Source organism: Monodelphis domestica, chromosome 1 (genome assembly GCF_027887165.1).
Source record: "Monodelphis domestica isolate mMonDom1 chromosome 1, mMonDom1.pri, whole genome shotgun sequence".
Taxonomy (NCBI): domain Eukaryota; kingdom Metazoa; phylum Chordata; class Mammalia; order Didelphimorphia; family Didelphidae; genus Monodelphis; species Monodelphis domestica.
This window is the reverse complement of record NC_077227.1, coordinates 722,134,964-722,156,245: the sequence shown is the minus strand read 5'-3', so window position 1 is coordinate 722,156,245 and position 21,282 is coordinate 722,134,964. Positions and strand designations below refer to the sequence as shown.

General features: G+C 38.8%; 2 gene segments (V, D, J or C); both read right to left on the bottom strand.

The window, feature by feature from the left end:
* Nucleotides 1-53: 53 nt before the first annotated feature.
* Nucleotides 54-4,150, bottom strand: LOC130457449 (immunoglobulin kappa variable 6D-21-like). The segment is given in 3 exon segments: nt 54-101; nt 3,290-3,594; nt 4,102-4,150. Coding segments are annotated over 3 exon segments (402 nt in total).
* Nucleotides 4,151-8,298: 4,148 nt separating this feature from the next.
* Nucleotides 8,299-8,989, bottom strand: LOC130457445 (immunoglobulin kappa variable 3-11-like). The segment is given in 2 exon segments: nt 8,299-8,657; nt 8,860-8,989. Coding segments are annotated over 2 exon segments (408 nt in total).
* Between the last annotated feature and the right edge of the window lie 12,293 nt (nt 8,990-21,282).

Below are 21,282 nucleotides of genomic sequence, written 5' to 3'. Positions count from 1 at the left end.
GTTAAAGGAGCAGAAGGGAGTTGTTCCAGCTCCTGGCAGACCTTGAAACCTTGTTATCTTGAACAATGCTGGTCTCTAAAAGTCCTAGTAAGATATATGGTCTCAGATGGGAGATCATTTTTCCACTGAGGAAAATCCCACCATCCCTAAGACACTAAGGTCAAGTGCTCCAAGAAACCAGAAAAACTTTTACAATCATGGGATCACAAGTTTAGAGACAAAAGGTGCCTTAAAAATCATCTAATCTAATGCTTAAACTCTACTCTCACTGTAACTGACTCAGAGTGGGGAAAATGAGTATACTCATCACCCTACAGAGAAGTAGAAGGGGAATAAGACAAGGAAATGGGGAGGTAATTGAAGGAAGAGTGAAGTAGGTGGGGGATGATAAAATAAAATACTGGTGAGGAGGAACAGAGTGAAGGGGAGAGGAGTAGGATCTAAAGGGAATAATATGATGGAGGGCAATACACAGTTAGTAATCATAACACTGAATGTGAATGGGATGAACTCACCCAAAAAACAGAAGCAGACAGCAGAGTGGATTAAAAACCAGAATCCTACTATATTGTGTTTACAAGAAACACAATTAAGGTAGGGTGACTCACAGAGATTCAAGGTAAAAGACTGGAGCAGAATTTATTATGTATCATCTAAAGTAAAAAAAAAAAGCAGGAGTAGCAATCATGATACCAGACAAAGCTAAAGAAATCATAGCTTTAATTTTTGAGAGAAGGAAATTTAGGTCCAAATAGCGTAGATAAATTAGTCAATAAACACTTATTATTCACCTTTTATGTGTTAGGCACTATGCTAAATGCCAAAGGTATAAAAACAGAAAAGAAAGACTATCCCTGCCCTCAAGAAGCTTTCATTCTGATGGGAGAGACAACACACACACAAAAAAGAAAGCTTAAAAAGTAGTTGGGGTGGGGGGAGAGTTACCCTTGCAGACATGGAGGAAAAGTGAAAAAAGTCCAAAATAAGTGTAGCTGGCTGGGGAATGAGGGGATACCTTGGGAGATGATGTCTGTGGAATGTGGAAGAGTTTATGTAGGTCCATTATTGATGAGATATGAATATCAAAGCTGATTAGATCTTACAAGTTGATGAGATTTCCCAAGGATGAGTTAACTAGGGGCATGATGAAGAAACCAAAGAAGAGTACAGCTAGCAGGAGGAGGGAGAAGAATTGCCCAAAGTCACACAAGTAGTTTGTGACAGAGCCAATATCTGAATATGTACCTTGTTGCTTCTTTGCATCATTGTAGACAATGGAAGCAACTCATTGCTTCCTGTAAAAATAATGGCTTTCAGCTTTCTCTGAGCATATGTGGGGAAAGGAGAAAGGAGCAGATGAAGTCATTTGACTGAATTGCCATCCGTGTCCCTGGCAATAAATGGAACTCTGCTTTCCTTTAGCTTGAGGTCAGAGAAAAACTCAGATCCCATTTAGTTCTGCCTTTTGAGAAGTTTATTGAACAATTATTAAGAAAGACATTTTCAACATTCTCTATTAATTTGGCTCAGTCCCCAGCCAAGAGAAAGACTAGCACTTTGGGAGACCAGGGCTTAAAACCTGATCCTTTCTGTAACTCTGTATGCCAATACCAAACATCTCTCCTCCTTAACCTAGCACTCCCATTCTCAAGTAAAGCAACACAGGGACTAACAGCAATCAAAGAAATCAGTTTTTTGTAGCCAGCAAAAGAGATTTCAAGTTACTTAAACATAAACCAGAAGTTACTTTATCAAATAAAATACACTTTGGAATAGTTTCTGTATTCATGCAGAAAATGGAGAGGGAAGGGAAGACCATAGTTCTGAGTCTGCTACCTAGAAATCAAACTCTTCAGTGCTTCCCTTTGTCCCATTCTCTTCTCTGAAAGTAGAAGTTCATTCAGCTCTGGTGGGCAGCCCCATAGAGAGCATCACATGCCTCCATCAAGCTCCCTAATCTCCAGACACAAGTTGCAAATTGACTATTAGAGCACCTCATTCTCTTGACTTCCAGTCTGTTCTCTCAATCAATATCTCTCCCTCTCCAGAAAGAAAAGCATCAGTCCAAACTTCTCCTTGCTGATGCTCCTGACTGAGAAATCACTATGGACTCATTTCCTCCTGAAGAAGGACGAAAACATGGTGCTTGTCTGGGACTTGTTTCTCCCAAAATCCAGCAGCCAGGCTCTGAAGACTTCTACCTACAGAGATTCATCTCTCTAAGCCCCTTACAAACATATATTGCCCACATCAACAGAAGTAATGATCTCATTCTTTCTGACTGCGTCCAGACCACATATACATTGTATTCACTTCTATTGGGGGGACCATTATTGGAAAATAAGAGAACATCAAGATAAAAAGAATCGCAACAGTAGAAGTGGCACTTATCACTTGAAGAATAGTTAGATGACCTGGGCTACATTAAACTGAAAGAGAAATGTTTATTTAAGTGAGGAGAATGATAGCTATCTTCAGATTTTTGAAGGGAAAATGGAAAAGCTAAGAGATTCTATCTTGCACATAGAGAAAACCCAAGACTAATGGGCAGACATTATAGCTAGGCAGAGTTTTTGCTTAATATAAGGTGGAGGGGGGAGGCTAATTGTTAGAGCTATACAGCAATCACCTAGACTAGTTCAAAAAGTAATAATCTCCTCCTCATTAAAAATGATCAAGTAGAGGTTGGACATTATGTCTCATACAAGAAATTGAAAAGGAGATATTATTCCACTGGATAGGAACTGACACCAAAGGTCTCTAAATCCCCTTTAAACTCTAAGATTCTATTCTTTTCAGTGACTAGACCCTGAAAACCCAAATATTCACTCAGTATAGGGCTAAGCCAGGATAAACTCTGAGCAGGAAGGAACTTTAAAAGTCTACTTAACTTCTCTGGGATTCTGTTTTCTCATCTGTTTTCTCAGATGAGAAAACAGAATCCCAGAGAAGTTAAATTATTTGTCCTGAGTTTCCCAGAGAACAAATGATAGCCCTGGGTTTGGAGCCATGGTCCTCTGATTCCAAATTCAAGATGTTTCCCTGTCCCATTCTGACTAAAGTAGTTGACTACAGATCCATCTGCAATGCTAGGATCAAGGGAGGAAGAGAACTCTCATGCAGGTCCTTTCTCTTGAGTCTTGTTTACATTTACATGGACCAAAGAGTTCACATCTAAGCAGTTTCCATATTAGCTGTGAGGAAAGGAGAAGTAGGAGGAAAACAGCTGCACTCATCAGCCAGACTAGGGATGTTTAAGATCTGGGCTAGAGAACTGTGGGTGAGGAACATTGTAGCCCTGCTGACAGTAGTAATCAGCAACATCTTCAGCCTTCACACTACTGATTACAAATGTGAAATCTGTCCCAGACCCAGTGCCACTGAACCGAGCCGGAACCCCCGAGGCCACCATAGAAGCATGGTAAATGAGTAGCCTGGGGATTTGGCCAGGTTTCTGTTGGTACCAGTGTATGGAGCTGGTGCCTTGGCTTTCAATTACACTCCTACTGGTCTTGCAGGTGATGGTGATGCTCTCTCCTGGCAATACAGACAAGAAGGCTGGAGACTGAGTTACCGAAACTTGTCCATGGGTGCCTGAGTTGAGAAATACCATAGAAATTTCAGAGTAGAAAATGTTTTCAAATATTATCTTAGCATGATGCATAGAAAGATCACTGCCTCTGGAGTCAAAGGACCTGGGATTAAATCCAAATTCTAACATTAACATTAGGATGACTGTGAGAAAGTCACTTAACTTCTGTGAACCTCAGTTTCCTCATCTGTAAATGAGATATTTGAACCAAATGGCCTCTGAGGTCTCTGCCAGCTCTAGATCTATGATCTTCCATTATCAAAAATCAGCACACACCAATGCATACCCTTATCACCAAATAATTCTTTTTCTCTCAATCACATCCAGTCATAGAGACCTTATTCCATTTCCTCACATCCTAAGCCAAGAGAGAGCCCATTAATTGTCCCAAAGACACTTGGGTCCATCTTTTTTCTCAGAAACCCAGAACAATATTCCTTCCCTAACTCATTTCATACTGCTGGCTAAAGTGCACTATCCCCTACTCTTTCTCCCCTTGTTTCCCTCACCCTTCATCCAGAACACCAGGAAGCCCAAGAGTCCAGCCAGAGAGAACATCTTGCAAAGTCTGTACTGTAGGAAATTAAGTAACATCAATTACTGAGATACCCCCTTTATCCCATTTCTGAAAAGGAGCAGTCTTTGAGGAAAGAGGAAGATATGCAAAGTAGCTGTAATCATGCAAGTGAGTCAGGGGGTAAAGGGCATTGGACCGAGCCTAACCACAGCACTTATTATTAGAGTCTGACTTCCCTTGAAGCCATTGGGCCCCAATTCTTCAGCAAGAGAGGGACCAAGTTTCCCTTTTATGGCCAGAGAGCTAATTTAAAGTCCCTCTGAAAAGGCAGGTGTCCGGATTTCCAAAGCCTATCATCCATCCCTCTCTCTCAATCTTTGATTTTTTTAGGAGAACAGAATAACTCCTGGGAAAACTGGACTCCCCCCACCCCCGACACACACACATAGTAGTCCCCTTCTCTACCCAAAAGAACATGAACATCACAACAGATCCAGTGTGATAATCTGGGGATAAATGGGTACTTTATTCAGGCAGAGTAAAAAAAACAATTTTAACTAACAAGGAAGATGATTCCAAACCTTCTTAACAATCTATCCACTTTAGATGTTGACATGAACAATGCCTTGATAACCTTTTACTAAATGTTTGTTGACTGACTGACTGGCCTGGAGCCATACCTCACTTTTCTGGATACTGAGACCAGCTCAAGCCTGCTTACCCAGATATTTGTATAACTTTTTAAGTGTTGTAAAGCACTTTAAAGCACTGTTTCATTTAAGTCTCAGCAGTCCTGTATGGTAAGTCCAACTAACATGTATGAATGATACCTCAATGGCCTTCTAGTCTAATTCGTATTTGAACAAATATCCCTTCCATAAAAATGGGGAGGTTAGGTTAAGTCAAGGGCTCTTAACTTTGTGGGGGTCATTGACCCCTTGGCCAGTCTTGGTGAAGCCAACAGACCCCTTTTCAGAATTATGTTTTTAAATACATAAAAGAAAACACAGGATTACAAAGGAAACAAATTATATTGAAATATATTTATCCAAATGGACTCCAGGTGAAAAAAACTACTGTCCTTGGCATTTTTCTAAGACTTTAAGTTACAGCAGAATTGTGGATCTGAATCAATGGAGAAAACTTCCATTTCAGAAAGGTGCAACACTGATGAAATCACAGTCTGGGAGAAAGAAGGAGGCAAAGAGAGAGAGGGAAATAGAGAGACAGACAGAGAGAGTGAGAGAGAGACAGACAGACAGACAGACAGAGAGAAAGAGAGAGAGAGAAAGAGAGAGAGAGAGAGAGAGAGAGAGAGAGAGAGAGAGAGATTTTGATGATGTATTAAAGTACACAAGAAACAGTGGCTGGATTTCAATTTCATTCAAATTTCCTCCTCATCTAGTTTTTATTGTTCCCCTCCAATTACATGTAGATACAATTTTTAATATCCATTTTCTCAGATTTTGTAATACACGTTCTCTCTATTCTATCTATCCCTCCCTCCTACCCACATGGCAAGTTAGATGATATAGGTTATACATGTGCTGTCATACAATGCATATTTCCATGTCCACTGTGTTGTGAAAGACACGTATCACTTATATAAGAAAAAAACCTCTTGAAGAAAATGAAGTAAAAAGTGGTTTCCTTCAATCAGCATTCAGTTCACAGTTCCACCAACAGTGTGTTTGCATCCCAACTTTCCTACAACCCCTCTAATATTTGCCATTTTTCTTTTTTGTCATATAAGTCCGTCTGATAGGTATGAAGTGATATATCAGAATTGTTTTAATTTGCATTTCTCCAATTAATAGTGATTTGAAGAAGTTTTTTGCATATGACTAAAGATAGTTTTAATTTCTTAATCTGAGAACTACCTATTCCTATCCTTTGACCATTTATCAATTGGAGATCCTCTTGACCTGATACCTTTTCACCATGGAACATCCCTCCCTCAAGACAACTTCCTTCTCCTATTGGTTATAGGTTTCCTTCTGGTGTCTCCATTTTTAGGATTAGTCCAGTCCATCCATGCTTCATTCCCTTCCTGGCTAGGCTTCCAACTCTTCAGACTTCAGCACTGTACTCTCCTGGATACCCTTGCCACTCCCCATCTCCCTTTTATGGGTTATCTTTTCCCATTAAAGTGTAAATGCATCCTTGAGGGCATTTCTTTTTGTTTGTATTTGTGTTCCCAGCACTCAGCACAGTGCCTAGCACTTAGAAAGTGCTTAACAAGTCCCTTTTGCCTGCATGACATGATGTACCAGAGGTGGCAATTATTCATGTGCAAAGCAGTCAGCCCAGGAAATAGACAATGTCAGGGCCATATAGCAAAGACCTTGCACTCACTGGACCTCTCCAGAACTCAGCTCCCTCTGAGTCACAAAGACCACAATGATGATAGCTTCTCCCACTTGTGCTTATCTAGGAGAGCCTAAGACTAGACCTACAAGAGTTTTATGCAGTTCCTACAACGTTTCTCAAAGAAGATGACCAAAGCCAAGAGAATGAGACAAGTCAAGCTCTGGCCATTTAGGATGTGTCAAGGAAGCTCATTCCCTCCCCCTCCTGAGTAGCTCGACCAGTCCATCAAGCATTCTTGACATAACACAGTGCGCCAGGTTTGCATCCCTGTACATTCTGTACATCAATAAAAGTCAAGGCTTTGGGTTTGAGAGGAGGGAGAAGAGAACGAAGAAGGAAGAGACAAGGGAACAGAGTAGGCAGGTGAGAGGGATGGAGGAAGAGACTGGCAGGCTAGGGACCACGTGGTCAGGTTACGTATAGGAATGATTGTCTACCCTTTCTAATAAACTTTATAAAATATATATCTGGGTAGAAATATTATGCCAATTCTTACAAGGAGATATAGACCTCGAGGGGTTGTTCAGGCAGTGCAGAACCAAAGTTAAGGCAAAATTGCCGATCAGCAATCCCAATAAGGATTTTTTGTTTAGACATCTAAATCCTGGAAGACTATAATAGGAGTTATGAGTTACTCTGTCTTTGTCAGTGTGAACTTATGAGTCTTGTGTGCTTTAAGCATTTGTGGGGAAGAAAGTAAGACCTGTGGTCAATACACATTGTATACTGAATGCCTTTCTGATCTCTTGTGGGAAGACTCAAGGCTTCAACTAAATCTATGCTTAAGTGGTTTTGCTTTGTGGTTCTGGAATAGGAGCAAAAAGACCCAGAAGCAAGAAGCCCATCTCTTCCCTGTGTGAATCGACAGCTGGGACCCCTCAGTGGAAGAGGACAAGCCAGACTCCCAGACCAGTGCTGGTCTGTCGCTTCATTTACATCTTTATCTTTTATGTCTGTGAAAAAGAAAATGGATGTTTTGAGTGAACATAACACACCAAAAGCATAAACACACACCACTCCGGAACAAAGAATCCGTCCTCTTGATGGAAGGGGTAGCGTCTTCAAATCTGAAGTCCTGTGCAGAGAGGGAGCTCAGGAAGCAGAGTCCACAGTGATTGAGATAGCCTACTTAGCACCCATGTGGCAGAGAAGTGACCCTGGGTTCTGATAGATTATCCTAGAGGAGCCCGAGTTCTGAAAGGCTGTTTGAAGCCAGAAAGGCTTTGAGTGTAGGTCTAGAAATGAGATGACTGTTGTCTGAAAACAAGCCTATCAGCTCTCCAGTATTACTTCCTTGTCCCCATCTTTTGCTTTACCAGTATGGACCACAAAACATCATGACCATTCCAGGACCCATAGAAGTGACTACAGGATGGCATTGGGGAGACTCAACCTCAGGAACAAGAGGAAGATCAACAAATCAGTGTTGGAGATGGACAGATGAGTTTGAGTATCAAAGAGGACATTGAGTTTCTAATAATACACACACCATTGCCCTTTGCATCACCTCCAGATATGAAGGAGATCACAGTCACATATGTGTGTACTTCTATGAGGGTGCATGGAGGAGTACAGGTATGCACGTAGAAGCATATGTCTGCATATGCTTGCTTTCTTCTGTGTCCAGGCATGTATACTGTAAAGAGCAGTGAGGTTTTTATCAGATAAAAGGAAAACTGTGATCACTACCTCCTCAAGCTTTAGCAAAAACTCAGACTGGCATGACAGCCACATCCTGGCTTCTCATACCCCTTAAACCTCCCAGACCTTCCTCTGAAGTCACACAAGAAGCAGCTGCTTCCCCCAACTCCTCTCCTGCTTAGCAGCATATAATATAACAGTCAGAAGGTTTTTGTCTGGGTCTATATCTCTGTGACGGCAATTTCCTTGTATCATGATGGTAACAATAATAATATCCTATGTCTTCAGCTTCCACCCCATTGATGGTGAGGTGGAAATCTTTGCCTGACCAACTGCCCACGAACCGATCAGGAGTCCAATGGTTGCGTTTGGTGGCATCATAAATCAGCATCCTAAAGGGTTGTCCAGGTATTTTCTGAAGCCAACCTAACCACTGGTCAATGATGATATTGGTTCTACAAGTGATGGTGACAGTCTGTCCCAAATTTACAGACAGTGTGATTGGAGACTGAGTCAGATCAACGATCCCCCAGGCATCTATTAAAAAAAAAACAAGTCAAGTAGAACAAAGTGCAAAAATAAACCAAGAGTGCTGTCCTCCCACCTTTCTAAAGACCTTAGGAAGTTATTAAACAGCATTGTATTCTCTTAAATAAGTGATGAATCACAGAATAAGATTTATTTCCATGGCCAGAGTACCCGGTCCTTTTCCCTGTCCTTGCTTCCTGGGATGTCTAACCTGGAATCCAGAATGCAAAGAACCAGATGATGGGTGTCTGGTACAACATCTTGCTCCAAAAGGACTGTAAGATCCTGATTCCTTCCCTACTGTATACACAGCACTTGCTCAGTCTATAGGGTCACTGGTCCAGCAGTAGTTCTTCTAAAAGAAAGAAACACTGCCCTGCCCTTTTATCAACCTCTGAAAAGCTTAAAGCACACCAGCTTTAAGGAAATATGCAAAGTTGCAGCTGAGTGCACACCCTGCTGGGCTCAGATCCTTCCCAAAGCCTCAGTTCCCTTTCTAATTTTCAATCAGCACATGTCTTATACTCCAGAAAGCACATCTGAGAGACCTAATGAAGGGACAGTCTGAGAGTCCACCATGTTTTGTGGGCATCGTCTAAGGAGCAACTCTGGAAGGGAGGACAAAAGGCAGAATTGCTTCATTCATAAAGTATATGGCCTCCCTTTTTTCAGAGTAGGGATTTACTTCCACTTTGAAGGGATTTGGGGCAAAAGAGTCATCAGAATCCCAGAATGCACTGGCTTCAGGATCTTGGAGAATTTGCCCTTAAAACACAAGCAAGAGTTATTTCTGATGAAATGCATCAGAGAGACAACTACAGACTGATTCTGCTGAAATTTGACTGGTCCAAACTAAAGGTTCTTAGAAACTTCTCTGTTCCATGAGGATTCTCCATGAAATTCTTTTTGTTGTAATGAGATGTGGTCAGCTTCATTTGAGAATTCTAATGTAACAGGCACCTGGCAACAAGGCACCACAGACATTCTGTGCATCTTCTGCCTAGTTTGCGACTCAAGATTAATTGAACATGAATCTTGGCATGGAAAACTGAAGACTGGGGAAGTTGGAGGTGGAATTTATCCAGAAATTCTTTTTTTTTTTAAATTTTTTAAAAAATAAAACCCTTACCTTCCGTCTTGGAGTCAATACTGTGTATTGGCTCCAAGGCAGAAGAGTGGTAAGGGCTAGGCAATGGGGGTCAAGTGACTTGCCCAGGGTCACACAGCTAGGAAGTGGCTGAGGCCAGATTTGAACCTAGGACCTCCCATCTCTAGGCCTGGTTCTCAATCCACTGAGCTACCCAGCTGCCCCCTTATCCAGAAATTCTAATGGTGAAAGAGACCTAATGGCAGCCAAGTCATGGTAGTTCACCTCTGATGCTATGAATGTTGGATTTACAAATGTCAGGCTTCAGCCATATGGACTAGGGACAGTATACTATGAAGCTATTTATGTGTATCTGGCAGCTGAAGTGGAGATTCAAATTCTGAGGTAGTGATGTGAGCAGGTACCATCCAGGCAAGTCAGGGAGAAGCAGCTATTGGGTACCACAGAAGTAAATGGAATGAAAAGCAGAGTGAAGTGAAGCATTGAATAGAAGCAGAAGAAAAAGAATTAGACAGATGTTGCATTTTCAATAGGGAGGAGACTAATGAGTGTCTCAAAACCTCTCTGCTTTTACTCTTCTGGTTTATTCTAGGAGCAGAGGAATAGAGGAAGAAGATGACTTGGATTAGGAGATTAAACCTTGTAGGTGATAGAATAGGTTAATGCAGACCCTCACTGATACTTCAATTTTACTGTTATTGTTGTTGTCTTAATTTTCATTGAATCATGATTTTAGAGCTGGAAGGAGCCTTTGAAGACACCAAACCCAACTTCTACACTCTCCTAACTTTACAGGTAAGAAACTGAGGCCTAGAGAGATGAAGTATTTTTTCCAAGATCATCCCATTATTTAGTAGTAAAAGTAGAATTCAAAGTCAGATCCCCTAACTATGGAGCTCATTCCACTACAGCATGCTGCCTTTACATTTGACTAAACATGTATTCTAGCTATTATTAAAGGCTTGAGTAATTAGGAAACTGCAGAAATCTGGAGGAAGAGTGTTCCTAGAGTAAAGGGGAGGTGAGTCATGAAATTTGATTGGATAATCCAGAGGGGCCAACCCTAACTTGAGGTCTGACAATTTGGATTTTTCATATTTTGATGACTGTATTTAAATATAGTCTCTTTTCTAATCCTATGTATTTTATGATATGCATTAAAATTATTATTCTGAGAAGGAGCTCTTAGGCTTCACTATACTATCAAAGGGATCTTATGCCACAGGGGAAAAAAAAGGATAAGAACCCCTGACCTAGACAAACAACAGAAAATTATGCCACCCACAAAGAATTATAATGCTAAGAGAAGGGCCAGCAATCACTTGGCTATCCCTGCAGAATACTTTCTGGATTTGGTTGTTACAAATGAAAAGGAAGGACTGGTCACAGTATCCATAGATGGCTACACCAGCAAGAATGACGAATTTTCTAAGTTCTATGTAATATGTACTGGCAAAGCTGAAAGTTGGCTTTCATATGCTAGGAAATTAACAAACTCAGCAATTTATCTCCTAAATCTTTAGCAATACCTCACTCAGCTCTGCATTCCTTGATTAGTGCTGGTCTCACACTTGTCTTAGGACCTTGGACAGCAGTATACTGTGGCTAAGTCCATCAATAAATATTTAAGTAACTTCTTTGAACCAGGTTCTGTGCTAGTAACTCTAGATCTAGCCAAGTCTTCAGATGGTCTCCTCTGTTTTCAAACATGCTATTTTTGCTATGGGTGAAGATTATCCTGATTTTCGTTATTACCTGAGATTTATAGCAGTAGCTGCTACTCCTGTCTTGGAGAACAACAATGGTAAGATGTGCCAGGAGTCAATAACAATAATATTCCAGTGGATTGATGATCTCTGTTTGGATATTCCCTTTCATAATTCAGATCACAGACCATATATCCCTGCCCAATGTGTGGTATTCTTGTCTATGTTATTTTATAAATTTGCCAGAGGGTATGCACCCAATGTTCTGGAGGTTATTTCTTTCAAGGAATCTTGAAAGACTTTGAAATATAGATGGGAGCTACCCTTCTGTTTCCATTTTTTCAGATAAGGAAAGTAGGATTCATATAGGTAAACTGACTTGCCTGTGGTCATATAGCTATTAAGTATCAGAAGTGGGATTCTAATTTTTTTTTATTATTTGACTACAAATCTAGCATTTTTTCTCTAATTGGTCTCCCAAACACAGACTTAGAAACAAAAGAAGAGTATTTGTGTTGTGGAATTGATGGTTTCAAGTTGTTTGGCAACGAGCACAGCTGATCCTATTCAAATTAACTCAACAAATATTTATTCTATTTTTGCTATAGTGTATGAAAGTCAAGGACATTCCAGAGTGACTTTTTTGGTCTTTTAATGACTCATTCAAAGTTCTGATTTCATGATCTTTCAGATTCCATAACATACCAAATAGAATTTTCTCAGTCCAGCAGGTGGTAGTAGATAGTCACCACGAAGAAGCCTCATGCTACTCAATGGGTGGCTTTTGAAGAGTCAGTTTGGGGTGTACTTTCTCAAGCTTACCTAATTTTCAAGCCTCTCTAAAAATGGAACTATAGTTTCATGTAAAATTAAATAGCTTAATAATAAAAAATCAATTATAATGTTTCATTAAGGTAATTAAAAAAAACACACAAATAGTTTTACTTATGTGCTCATATATGGTTTTTTTTCTTGGCTGTTGACTTTGAGCCCTTTTACACATCTTTATTTTTGTCCCTAATAACTTAGTCTTAAAACCCTAGGTATCTTACACAGGAATTTACTTGACATCCCTGATAATATAGTGCAGTGATGGCGATCCTTTTAGAGACCAAGTGCCCAAACTAGACCCACATGCCACATGTGAGCCATGCCCTTACCCCAGACAGGGGAGGGAGGAAGCACTTCTACTGGGATGTTGGGAAGAGGGATGAATGGTGTGAAAAATGTCCTCAGGCATAGTGGAGAAGGGGAAGGAAGCAGCTCCCTCGGGCACACATGCCACAGGTTTGCCAACATGGATATAATGCATGGTAAATCATCATGATGATGATAGCTAGCATATATATTGCAATTTAAGGTTTTCAAGGCATTTTATAGATGTTTTCTCACTTGGTCCTCATAGCCTTGTAAAGCAAATGCTGGCGCCATTTTACAGATGAAGAAATAGTCTAAGAGAGGTTAAGTAATTTTCTCAGAATCACACACCTAAAAAATGCCTGATGCAGGATTTGAGCTCAGCTCTTTCTCATTCCAAAACCAACACTCACTCCACTATGTAATCCAGTGGTTTATACAGTAGGAATTTGATAAATATTATTCAGTTCCTAGTAAATTATCCCTCAACTGTTGTATTAAATAAGATTTAGTAATATAACAATCTACAAAGTTCAGCACACTGTTATAGACGATGTTATTCATCATGTCAAAAGCTGAGAATCCATCCAGAAAGCTAGAAAAGATAATCACTATGCTTTTAACTTTGTCTAAGTAATTGCAGTTGGGACTATCCACACATTAGTTCCTTCAAAACTAAGATTCAGAAGCCAAGCCTGAATGGCCTTTCCTGTGCCCTCAGGACCATGACCAAGAGTTTATACCAAACATGACACAAGAGGCCAACTCAACTCTGAAGAGCTAATGAATAAAGACCTTAGTAATATTTTCAGTGGAGGTCAAAGGAGAACATTTTAAGAGACAGCTAAACATAGGAAGAGGTAGCTAGGGGATGCAGTAAAATGAGTGCTGGGTCTGGAGTCAGGAAGACTCATCTTCCTGAATTCAAATCTAAAGTCAGACACTAATCATGTGATCCTGGGCAAAGCACTTCCCCCTGTTTGCCTCAGTTTCCTCATCTGTAAAATGAGCTGGAGAAGGAAATGACAAATCACTCCAGTATCCTAGTTGTGTGACCCTGGATGAATCACTTCACCCTGTTTGCCTCAGTTTCCTCATCTGTAAAATGAGCTGGAGAAGGAAATGACAAATCACTCCAGTATCCTAGCTGTGTGACCCTGGATGAGTCACTTCACCCTGTTTGCCTCCATTTCCTCATCTATAAAATGAGCTGGAGAAGGAGATGACAAATCACGCCAGTATCTCTGCCAAGAAAACTCCAGATGGGATCATGAAGAGTCAGACATACTGAAACATAGCTGAACAACACACACAGAAAGGAAAGCCCTGGATGGGACTTGCTAGGATACTCAAGAGTATGTAAAATCTCCAAGTCTGTGTTTCTGCCTCTGGGAAGAAAATTAATGATTTTTTTTGCCTCAATTTCCCATATGTCAGGTGTCTGTGACAATTCCAGTCTATTCCTATCTCACAGTCTGAGATCTGCATAGAAAAACATTTGCCTTCAATAGAAAAATAAATTGGAGTTAAGCAGGCCATCTTGGAGATGTAAGAAAATATATTGTCCCTTTCCTCCAAGTAGAGGGGTGGAAATACGGTTTTATGCTATTCACAATGACAGTTCTGAAGGCTTTCAATTTTCATACCCTGAGAAAGGAGGAGTTATGAGAATTTGGGACACATTGACACAAAACAGGAAAGACTTAGTGGCAGTTTTCGGTATAATAATTCCCATAGAAAATAATAAACCCTGGCTGAGAAAAATCACTCTGACCACAAAATGTTCTGGCACAGAACACAGTGAATAGGAGTGCAGGAGGAAAAGGGTGACCCTAGTTCTTCTGGGATACTGTCATAGTCCTGGAAGACACTGGCCACCTCACTTCCCTGTCTGTTCAAATACTATAATCTAGGAAAGGAAGTGAGCCTTTTGGAAAGAGTGGCTCTGAATAGAGGCGGGGATCCCCATTATCTCTGAATTCAGGACTTAGATTTAGGTGTTCCTGAGGTTCTCCCTGATTTTGCACTGGAGATAACCCAGGCATTAGTGCCATCCCTCTATGGTTACCTTCCATCTATTCTGTTTTACCTGGGATGATCTGATTTATATGTGCTATCTCTATTAGAATGGAGTTGCTTCTTGAGGTTAGGGATTATTTTTGCCTTTTCTTTATATCCCTGGTGCTTAGTCCAGTGCTTGGCACATAATAAATGCTTGTTGAATGATTGATTAAAATACTGCCATGTGTGGGTCATTTGAAAAAACTGTCAGATGTCTCAGGGGCAGAAGGGGACGATTAAATGGGGGATGTGAAAATTGTCTTTATTTAAATAATTGTGAGGAGAGAAGTTAATACTAGTTATTCTAGTTCTAGATGGCAGGTCCAGGAATAATAAGTGTCATAATGGACAGCATTGATCTGAAGTCAAAGGACTTAGGTTCTAATGTCACATCTAATGCTTACTATCTGTATGACCCTGAGGAAGTCACTCTTACTGTGAGTCACAATTTCTTCATGTGAAAAATGAAGGAGTTGGACTAGATTGTCTCTGAGGTTATCTCCAGCTTTAAATCTACAATCTAATACATTTCAGAGGGAGAATTCACATCCACATGAGGTAAAACCTCCTTTCAATTAAGTCTTTTAGCACCACCTTGTTATGGTTTTAGAAATTTTTATAGAAATTATATAAACAGAGAAGAAGCAGAAAAAAGGGGGTAACAAATTATCACTTTTTATAGATAATATGGTTGTCTACTTAGAGAATCCTGGAATTCAGTAAAAAATTAATTTAAATAATGATTTCAGTAAAAAAGGAAATATTAAATAAACTTGCATAAATCATCAGTTTTTCTGTATATTACCACCCCACAAAATACCTAGTATGAAGAGAAAGAAAGAGAAATCCTATTCAAAATAACTAAAAAACATACTGAATATTTGGGAGTCCACCTACCAAAACACACATGAATTATAGTAATATAAATACAGGCATATTTTGTTTCATTGTGCCTCACTTTATTATGCTTTATAGATTTTTTTTTACAAATTGAAAAGTTTGTGATAATCCTACATCAAGAAAATATTTTGACAGTATTTGCTCACATTGTGTTTTCATGTCACATTTTGCTAATATTCATAATATTTTACTGTTTCACAATTGTTATATCTGATATGGTGATCTGTGATCAGGGATCTTTGATGTTACCTTTTGTAATTGCTTTGGGGGTGCCACAAACTCTGCTTATTATAAGATGGTATCCTTAATAAAAAAGCTAATTGACAAATGGATGGGTTCTGACTGCTCCACCAACTGGCCGTTCCCCCATATTCCTCTCTTTCCTTCCTCTTCTTCCTTCCTCCCTATTCCTTGAGATACAACAATATTGAAGAATATTACACACATTTAATTGATAAGGCAACAACAGGGTTTAAAAAGATATCCTCCAATTCTGAAAGTAGTTTTATTTTGAGTAAAGTGTTACCATACAACATTGCATGGTACAAAGTAATCTTTCATGAAAGGAAGAATCAATTAATGTGGGGACCCCCCTTGTCTTATTTTAAGGAACTGACACAGACACTCACCCCAACCTTCAGCAAGCACCACCCTCATCAGTCAGAATCATTAACGTAGAGGCAAGACCTCCACCAGCAAAAAGATTACAACTTGTTAAAGGCTCAGATGACAGCATTTTTATCAATAAAGTACTTTAAAATCAATTTTATTTTTAAATTTAATCTTGACTTTAAATTTTATTTACTTTGCATACATTTTAGATATAATATTATTACACATTAAATAGACTATGGAATAGTATAAACATAATTTTATATACATTGGGAAACCAAAAAATTATGAGACCAATATCTGAGGTAAACCTAGACAAATACTCTTTATAGGGATAAAGGTGGATCTAAATAGAGATGTGTTAACTATTCTTGATTGGGTCATACCAGTAGGATAAAATGACAATATTAGGCTAAATTAATAACCAACTATCTGAAGATTACATCATAGACCTAGAAATAATAATAATAAAATTAATCTGGAGGAACAATAAAAGTTCAAGAATCTTGAAAGAAATAATTTTTTAAGTGAGAAAGAAGAATGTATTGTAGCACTGATCAAGAGCTATAGCAAAAAATAATATTCATCACAACTATTTGACACTAACAGAAATATAGAAAAGTTGATCAATGAGGCATACTGCGTCTGTAACCTACAAAAGAAAATGAACATATCTGCAGAGCGTTCAACAAACCCAAGCAATATGACAACAAAAACTGATGGGAAAAGGCTAGAAATCAATTTGTCAGAAATTAGGTTTAGGTCAACATCTCATCCAAAGTTGCTTCAAATGGATAAATATTAAAAAATCACATCATCAAAAAAAAATGGAGGCTCAAAGAAAAGATGCTTTTCACATCTAGGAATAAGAGAGTAGTTCATGACCAAACAAGGGATAAAGAGGACCAGACAATAAAAGAACAGTTATAGTTATATAAAAACTGAAAAGCTTCTGCACAAGTTCAGTGCGTTTAAAATTAGAAAGAAATTCATTGGAAATGTCTTTCCAGCAAATTCTGATTTAGCTAAGATATAAATAGATTCAAACACAGAGGAAGAAGTCATTTAGTAAATCAATAGTCAAAGGATATGAAGAGACAGTTCTTGAAAGGAAAGAATCCAATATACATGAAAAACTGCTCCAAATAACTGATAATAAAGGAAATTCAAACTAAAACAATTTCAGGTTTTATCTCAAACGGACATAGATAACACAAAAGGAAAAATGATAGTTTTTGGAGGGACTACTGGAAAATAGGGACACTAACACTGTTGGGAGAACTGAGAATGAACTCTTCTGGAAAGCAATTGAAACTATAGTCAATATGTGACTGAGCTATGTATACCTTTTAATCTAGCTCCACTATTGTTGGCATCTATCCCAAAGATATCAAAGGAAGATAGAAAGGAAATATTTATTTTTTCCTTTTAAAATTTATTTAATTAATTAATTTAGAATAGTTTTCCATGGTTCCATGATTCACATTCTTTCCCTCCCCTTCTCCCTGTCCCCTCCCATAGCCAATGAACAATTCAACTGGGAGGAAGCATTTATTTTTTTTTAATTATAGCAACACTTTGTCATAGCAAAGAGTTCATAAATTGGTGATATGTTGAAGAAATTATGGAATATGAATATAATGAAATGTTATGCCATAAGAAATAATAAAAAATTATAAAAATTGAATTAGAGAGAAGTGAGCAAAACAAGGGAATCTATTCTTATAATAACTACAATCCTATAAAAAAGGATAATTCTGAAAAGCTTGAGTTCTGATCAAAGAACAAAATCAGGATCTAAGCTCAAATTCTCTTACTCCAAATCAAGCAATCTTTCTACTATATACATTACTACATTCATACATGCTATATACATTACACCTACCACCCATGGCTGCCACCAGCATGTACACTCCCAGAGGGAAGAAATATTTCCCCTTTTTTGTGATATTTCCAGCACCTAGAACAATTCCTGGAATTATAGTAGGCTCTTTTAAAAAGCTGGATATGACTGGAATGTGAATGTGAACAGAATGTCACCAGTAAGACATTATAAATCATCTTTAAATAATCAAGAAAAGAAAGAAAACATGAGATTGGAGAAGGGAAAATGTCTAGATTTTCAAAAATAGAAAGAAGTGGCATGCAAGTGATATATCACAGTTTAATGTCAATTTCTAAAAAAAATCCGTAATATTCTCTAATGGGTGGGCATTAAATAATATATAATCAACGTAAATAATAATCAACTTAAACCTATACACATGAGATATACTTTTGGTCATTAAAGACTCCCCCCAAAAGAAATGCATGCAAACTCCCTTTGAGACCCAATAGAATTAATTTATTTGGATTACTCATTTTAACACCTTCAATTTTTTTTTAATTTTGCACCTCCCTTGCTTTGTTAATTTGTTATTTCATAAGTATATACCCTAACTTCCCAATTAAGCTCCTAGAAGGACAGAGACTATGTCTTAAATTGATTTCTTCCCTCCTAAGTGCTCCAATATGCATATTGACTTGATGACAATGCTTATTGACTGAAAGAATACTTCATGTCTAAAAACCCTTTGTATCCACATCATCCTTGCATTGGAGACGGAGTATAGCTACTTCTGGTTCATTTTCAATGGAGATGAAATCCATTGTTCTTTTTCCGGTATGTGTTGTGCCAGAGGACTGATGAGTTCTGAACATTTGGCGATTCTGAGAGTCCACAATGCTCTGAGTTCTGTCTTTTGGATGAATAATCTCAACTTCTCCATGTTTAGGTACCTTTGGGAAAGTTTACTTGCAACTGGCCAGATGGAATTAGATGAAAAAAACTCTGGCACATACTTATTAAGTATTGATTGATTAACTAAGCTCTTACTATCTTTTGACCCAGAGTTTCCAAACTAGGCACACATACCCAAGGAAGTCAAATAATCAATGTCAACAAGCATTAATTTAGCCTTACTATGTGACAGGCATGTTTGCTAAGCACTGAAATGATAAAGAAAATTAGTCTCTGCCCCAAGAAGTTTAAATTCTAAAAAAGACATAGATCACAAGTATTCCATAAGTATAAACAAGTAATATGTGAGTAGACGGAAGATAACCTTAGAAGGAAAGGCACTAGCGACTTGGAAAAAGGGAGAACAAGTGGGAGACAGAGTACCATGTATGAGGATCAAATAAATATGGCCAAACCATAGAGTGTATGAAGGGAAGTCATGTGTAGGAATACTGAAAAGACCAGTGTATGAAGACCATTTAATGCCACACAGTGGGATTTCAGTTTTATCCTAAGGCAAAAAGTAAGTCAGTAGGGTTTAACAAGTTGGGAAGGTTCCTTTATTTTAGGAAAATCATTTTGAGAGTTGTGTTAAGAATAGTCTTGGGCAAGGAGACCAAGAGAGTTTTTTTCAATATTCTGGGCACCAAAAAAGGGAAACCTGAAGTAGGGTGGTGGCTATGTGAGTGAAGAGGAAACTCTATGAGAAATATTGGGGAGGTAGAAATGAAAAGATTTAACAACTGCTAAAATCTCCTTGACATCCTTCTACTATCACTTCATCTTTTTCACTTATGCAAGTGACAAGTTGCAGGTACCATGCAGAATGTGATGAGTGGTGAGAATGATCTGACTTTTTCTTCTTACTTAAATGAGTAAAATCTCTTGGATCATGTGACTTTTACTTATAAAATGGCTTGCATATTCACAGTTATCCTTTCAAATTCAGTCACAGCCTCTATGGGATCAGAAATTATTGTCTTAGCTTCTTTGTTGCTTAAAATGTCCACTGCAATAATCAATAGGTGTTCATTCAATGTTTTTGAGTTATCAAATGATTGAGAAAATTTCCCTGATTCCTGAATGATTCTAGAAAACCTCTATATGTGACTTTTAACTTCTCTCAAGATGAAAAGAGAAGAGGGGTTTCTTTTTAAGGTATGGGTTCTCTTCCTCTTCTCTCTTTAGGATGTGACCAACAGCAGGAAACAGCTGTCATGTCATAAAAGCAAGAGGCTCTGTGCTTGGCAAGGAGGTTTCTGGACTAGTCTGTGTCATTGTGGGAGGGCGGCCGTAGTGCTGCTGACAATAATAAATGCCAGCATCTTCAGCTTTTACTCCACGAATGGTCAAGGTGAAATCTAACCTGGAGCCACGTCCTTGGAACTGGACTGGGGCCCCAGAAGCCAATGCAGAAGCACCAAAGATGAGGAGCTGGGGCGCTTGTCCAGGTTTATGCTGGTACCAGGCCATGGATGTTCCCACATCAGAGTCGGTTCTGCAGTGGAACGTGACTTGGTCTCCTGGGGTTACGACCACAGACTCTGGAGATTGAGTTATCATAATCTTTCCCCTGGAATCTGGATGAGATACTCCATTAAAATAGTATAAAAATCCTTTTCACCAAATACTAGAAAATAACTTAGATTTATAAACAAATTATTACATTTTTTAGATTGGCATAAACTTATTCTTCAATATCAGGATATAGAGTCAAGGTCTGGGACCCTCACTATGTCCTAGCTTCTAGGACACTGTTCCAAATGTGAGGATAGCCCCACTCAGGGGAACTGATTAATCAAAATATTGGTTGCTGGAGGCTATAGAGAAGCATCTTCTAAAGATCATGAAAGAGAAAGTCCTGAATGAGACTCTAGAAAATCTCTGTCCAAATCCTGACTCCACTCCCAGTCATGCAGATTAGACTACTGTGCCTTAGTTTCCCCTCTATTAAGTAGTTGTTACAATTCCTACCCCATTTTTGTTTCTCCGGTTTGTTCAGAATGTTTGTTCTTACCTTGAATGGAAAACACCAGAATCCAGAGGAACTGAGCCAAGAAGCTCACCTCAAAGCTTCCAGAGAACATGGTGTCCCAGATCTTCCAGCAGAGAGGTGGCAATGAACTGATTGCCCCTAACCTTGAGTCACTAATTCCAAGGGTTTAAGTAAGCATGATGGCTAGGTGGGGTTAGTTTGCATATGTTACAACTCATAGCCTGCCTCTAAGATCATAAGAACATAGGGATCTTTGAGTTTATCTAGTCCTACTCTCATTTTACAAATGGGGAAATTGAGATCTAGTCAAAGGTCATACAAATATTAAGTAGTAA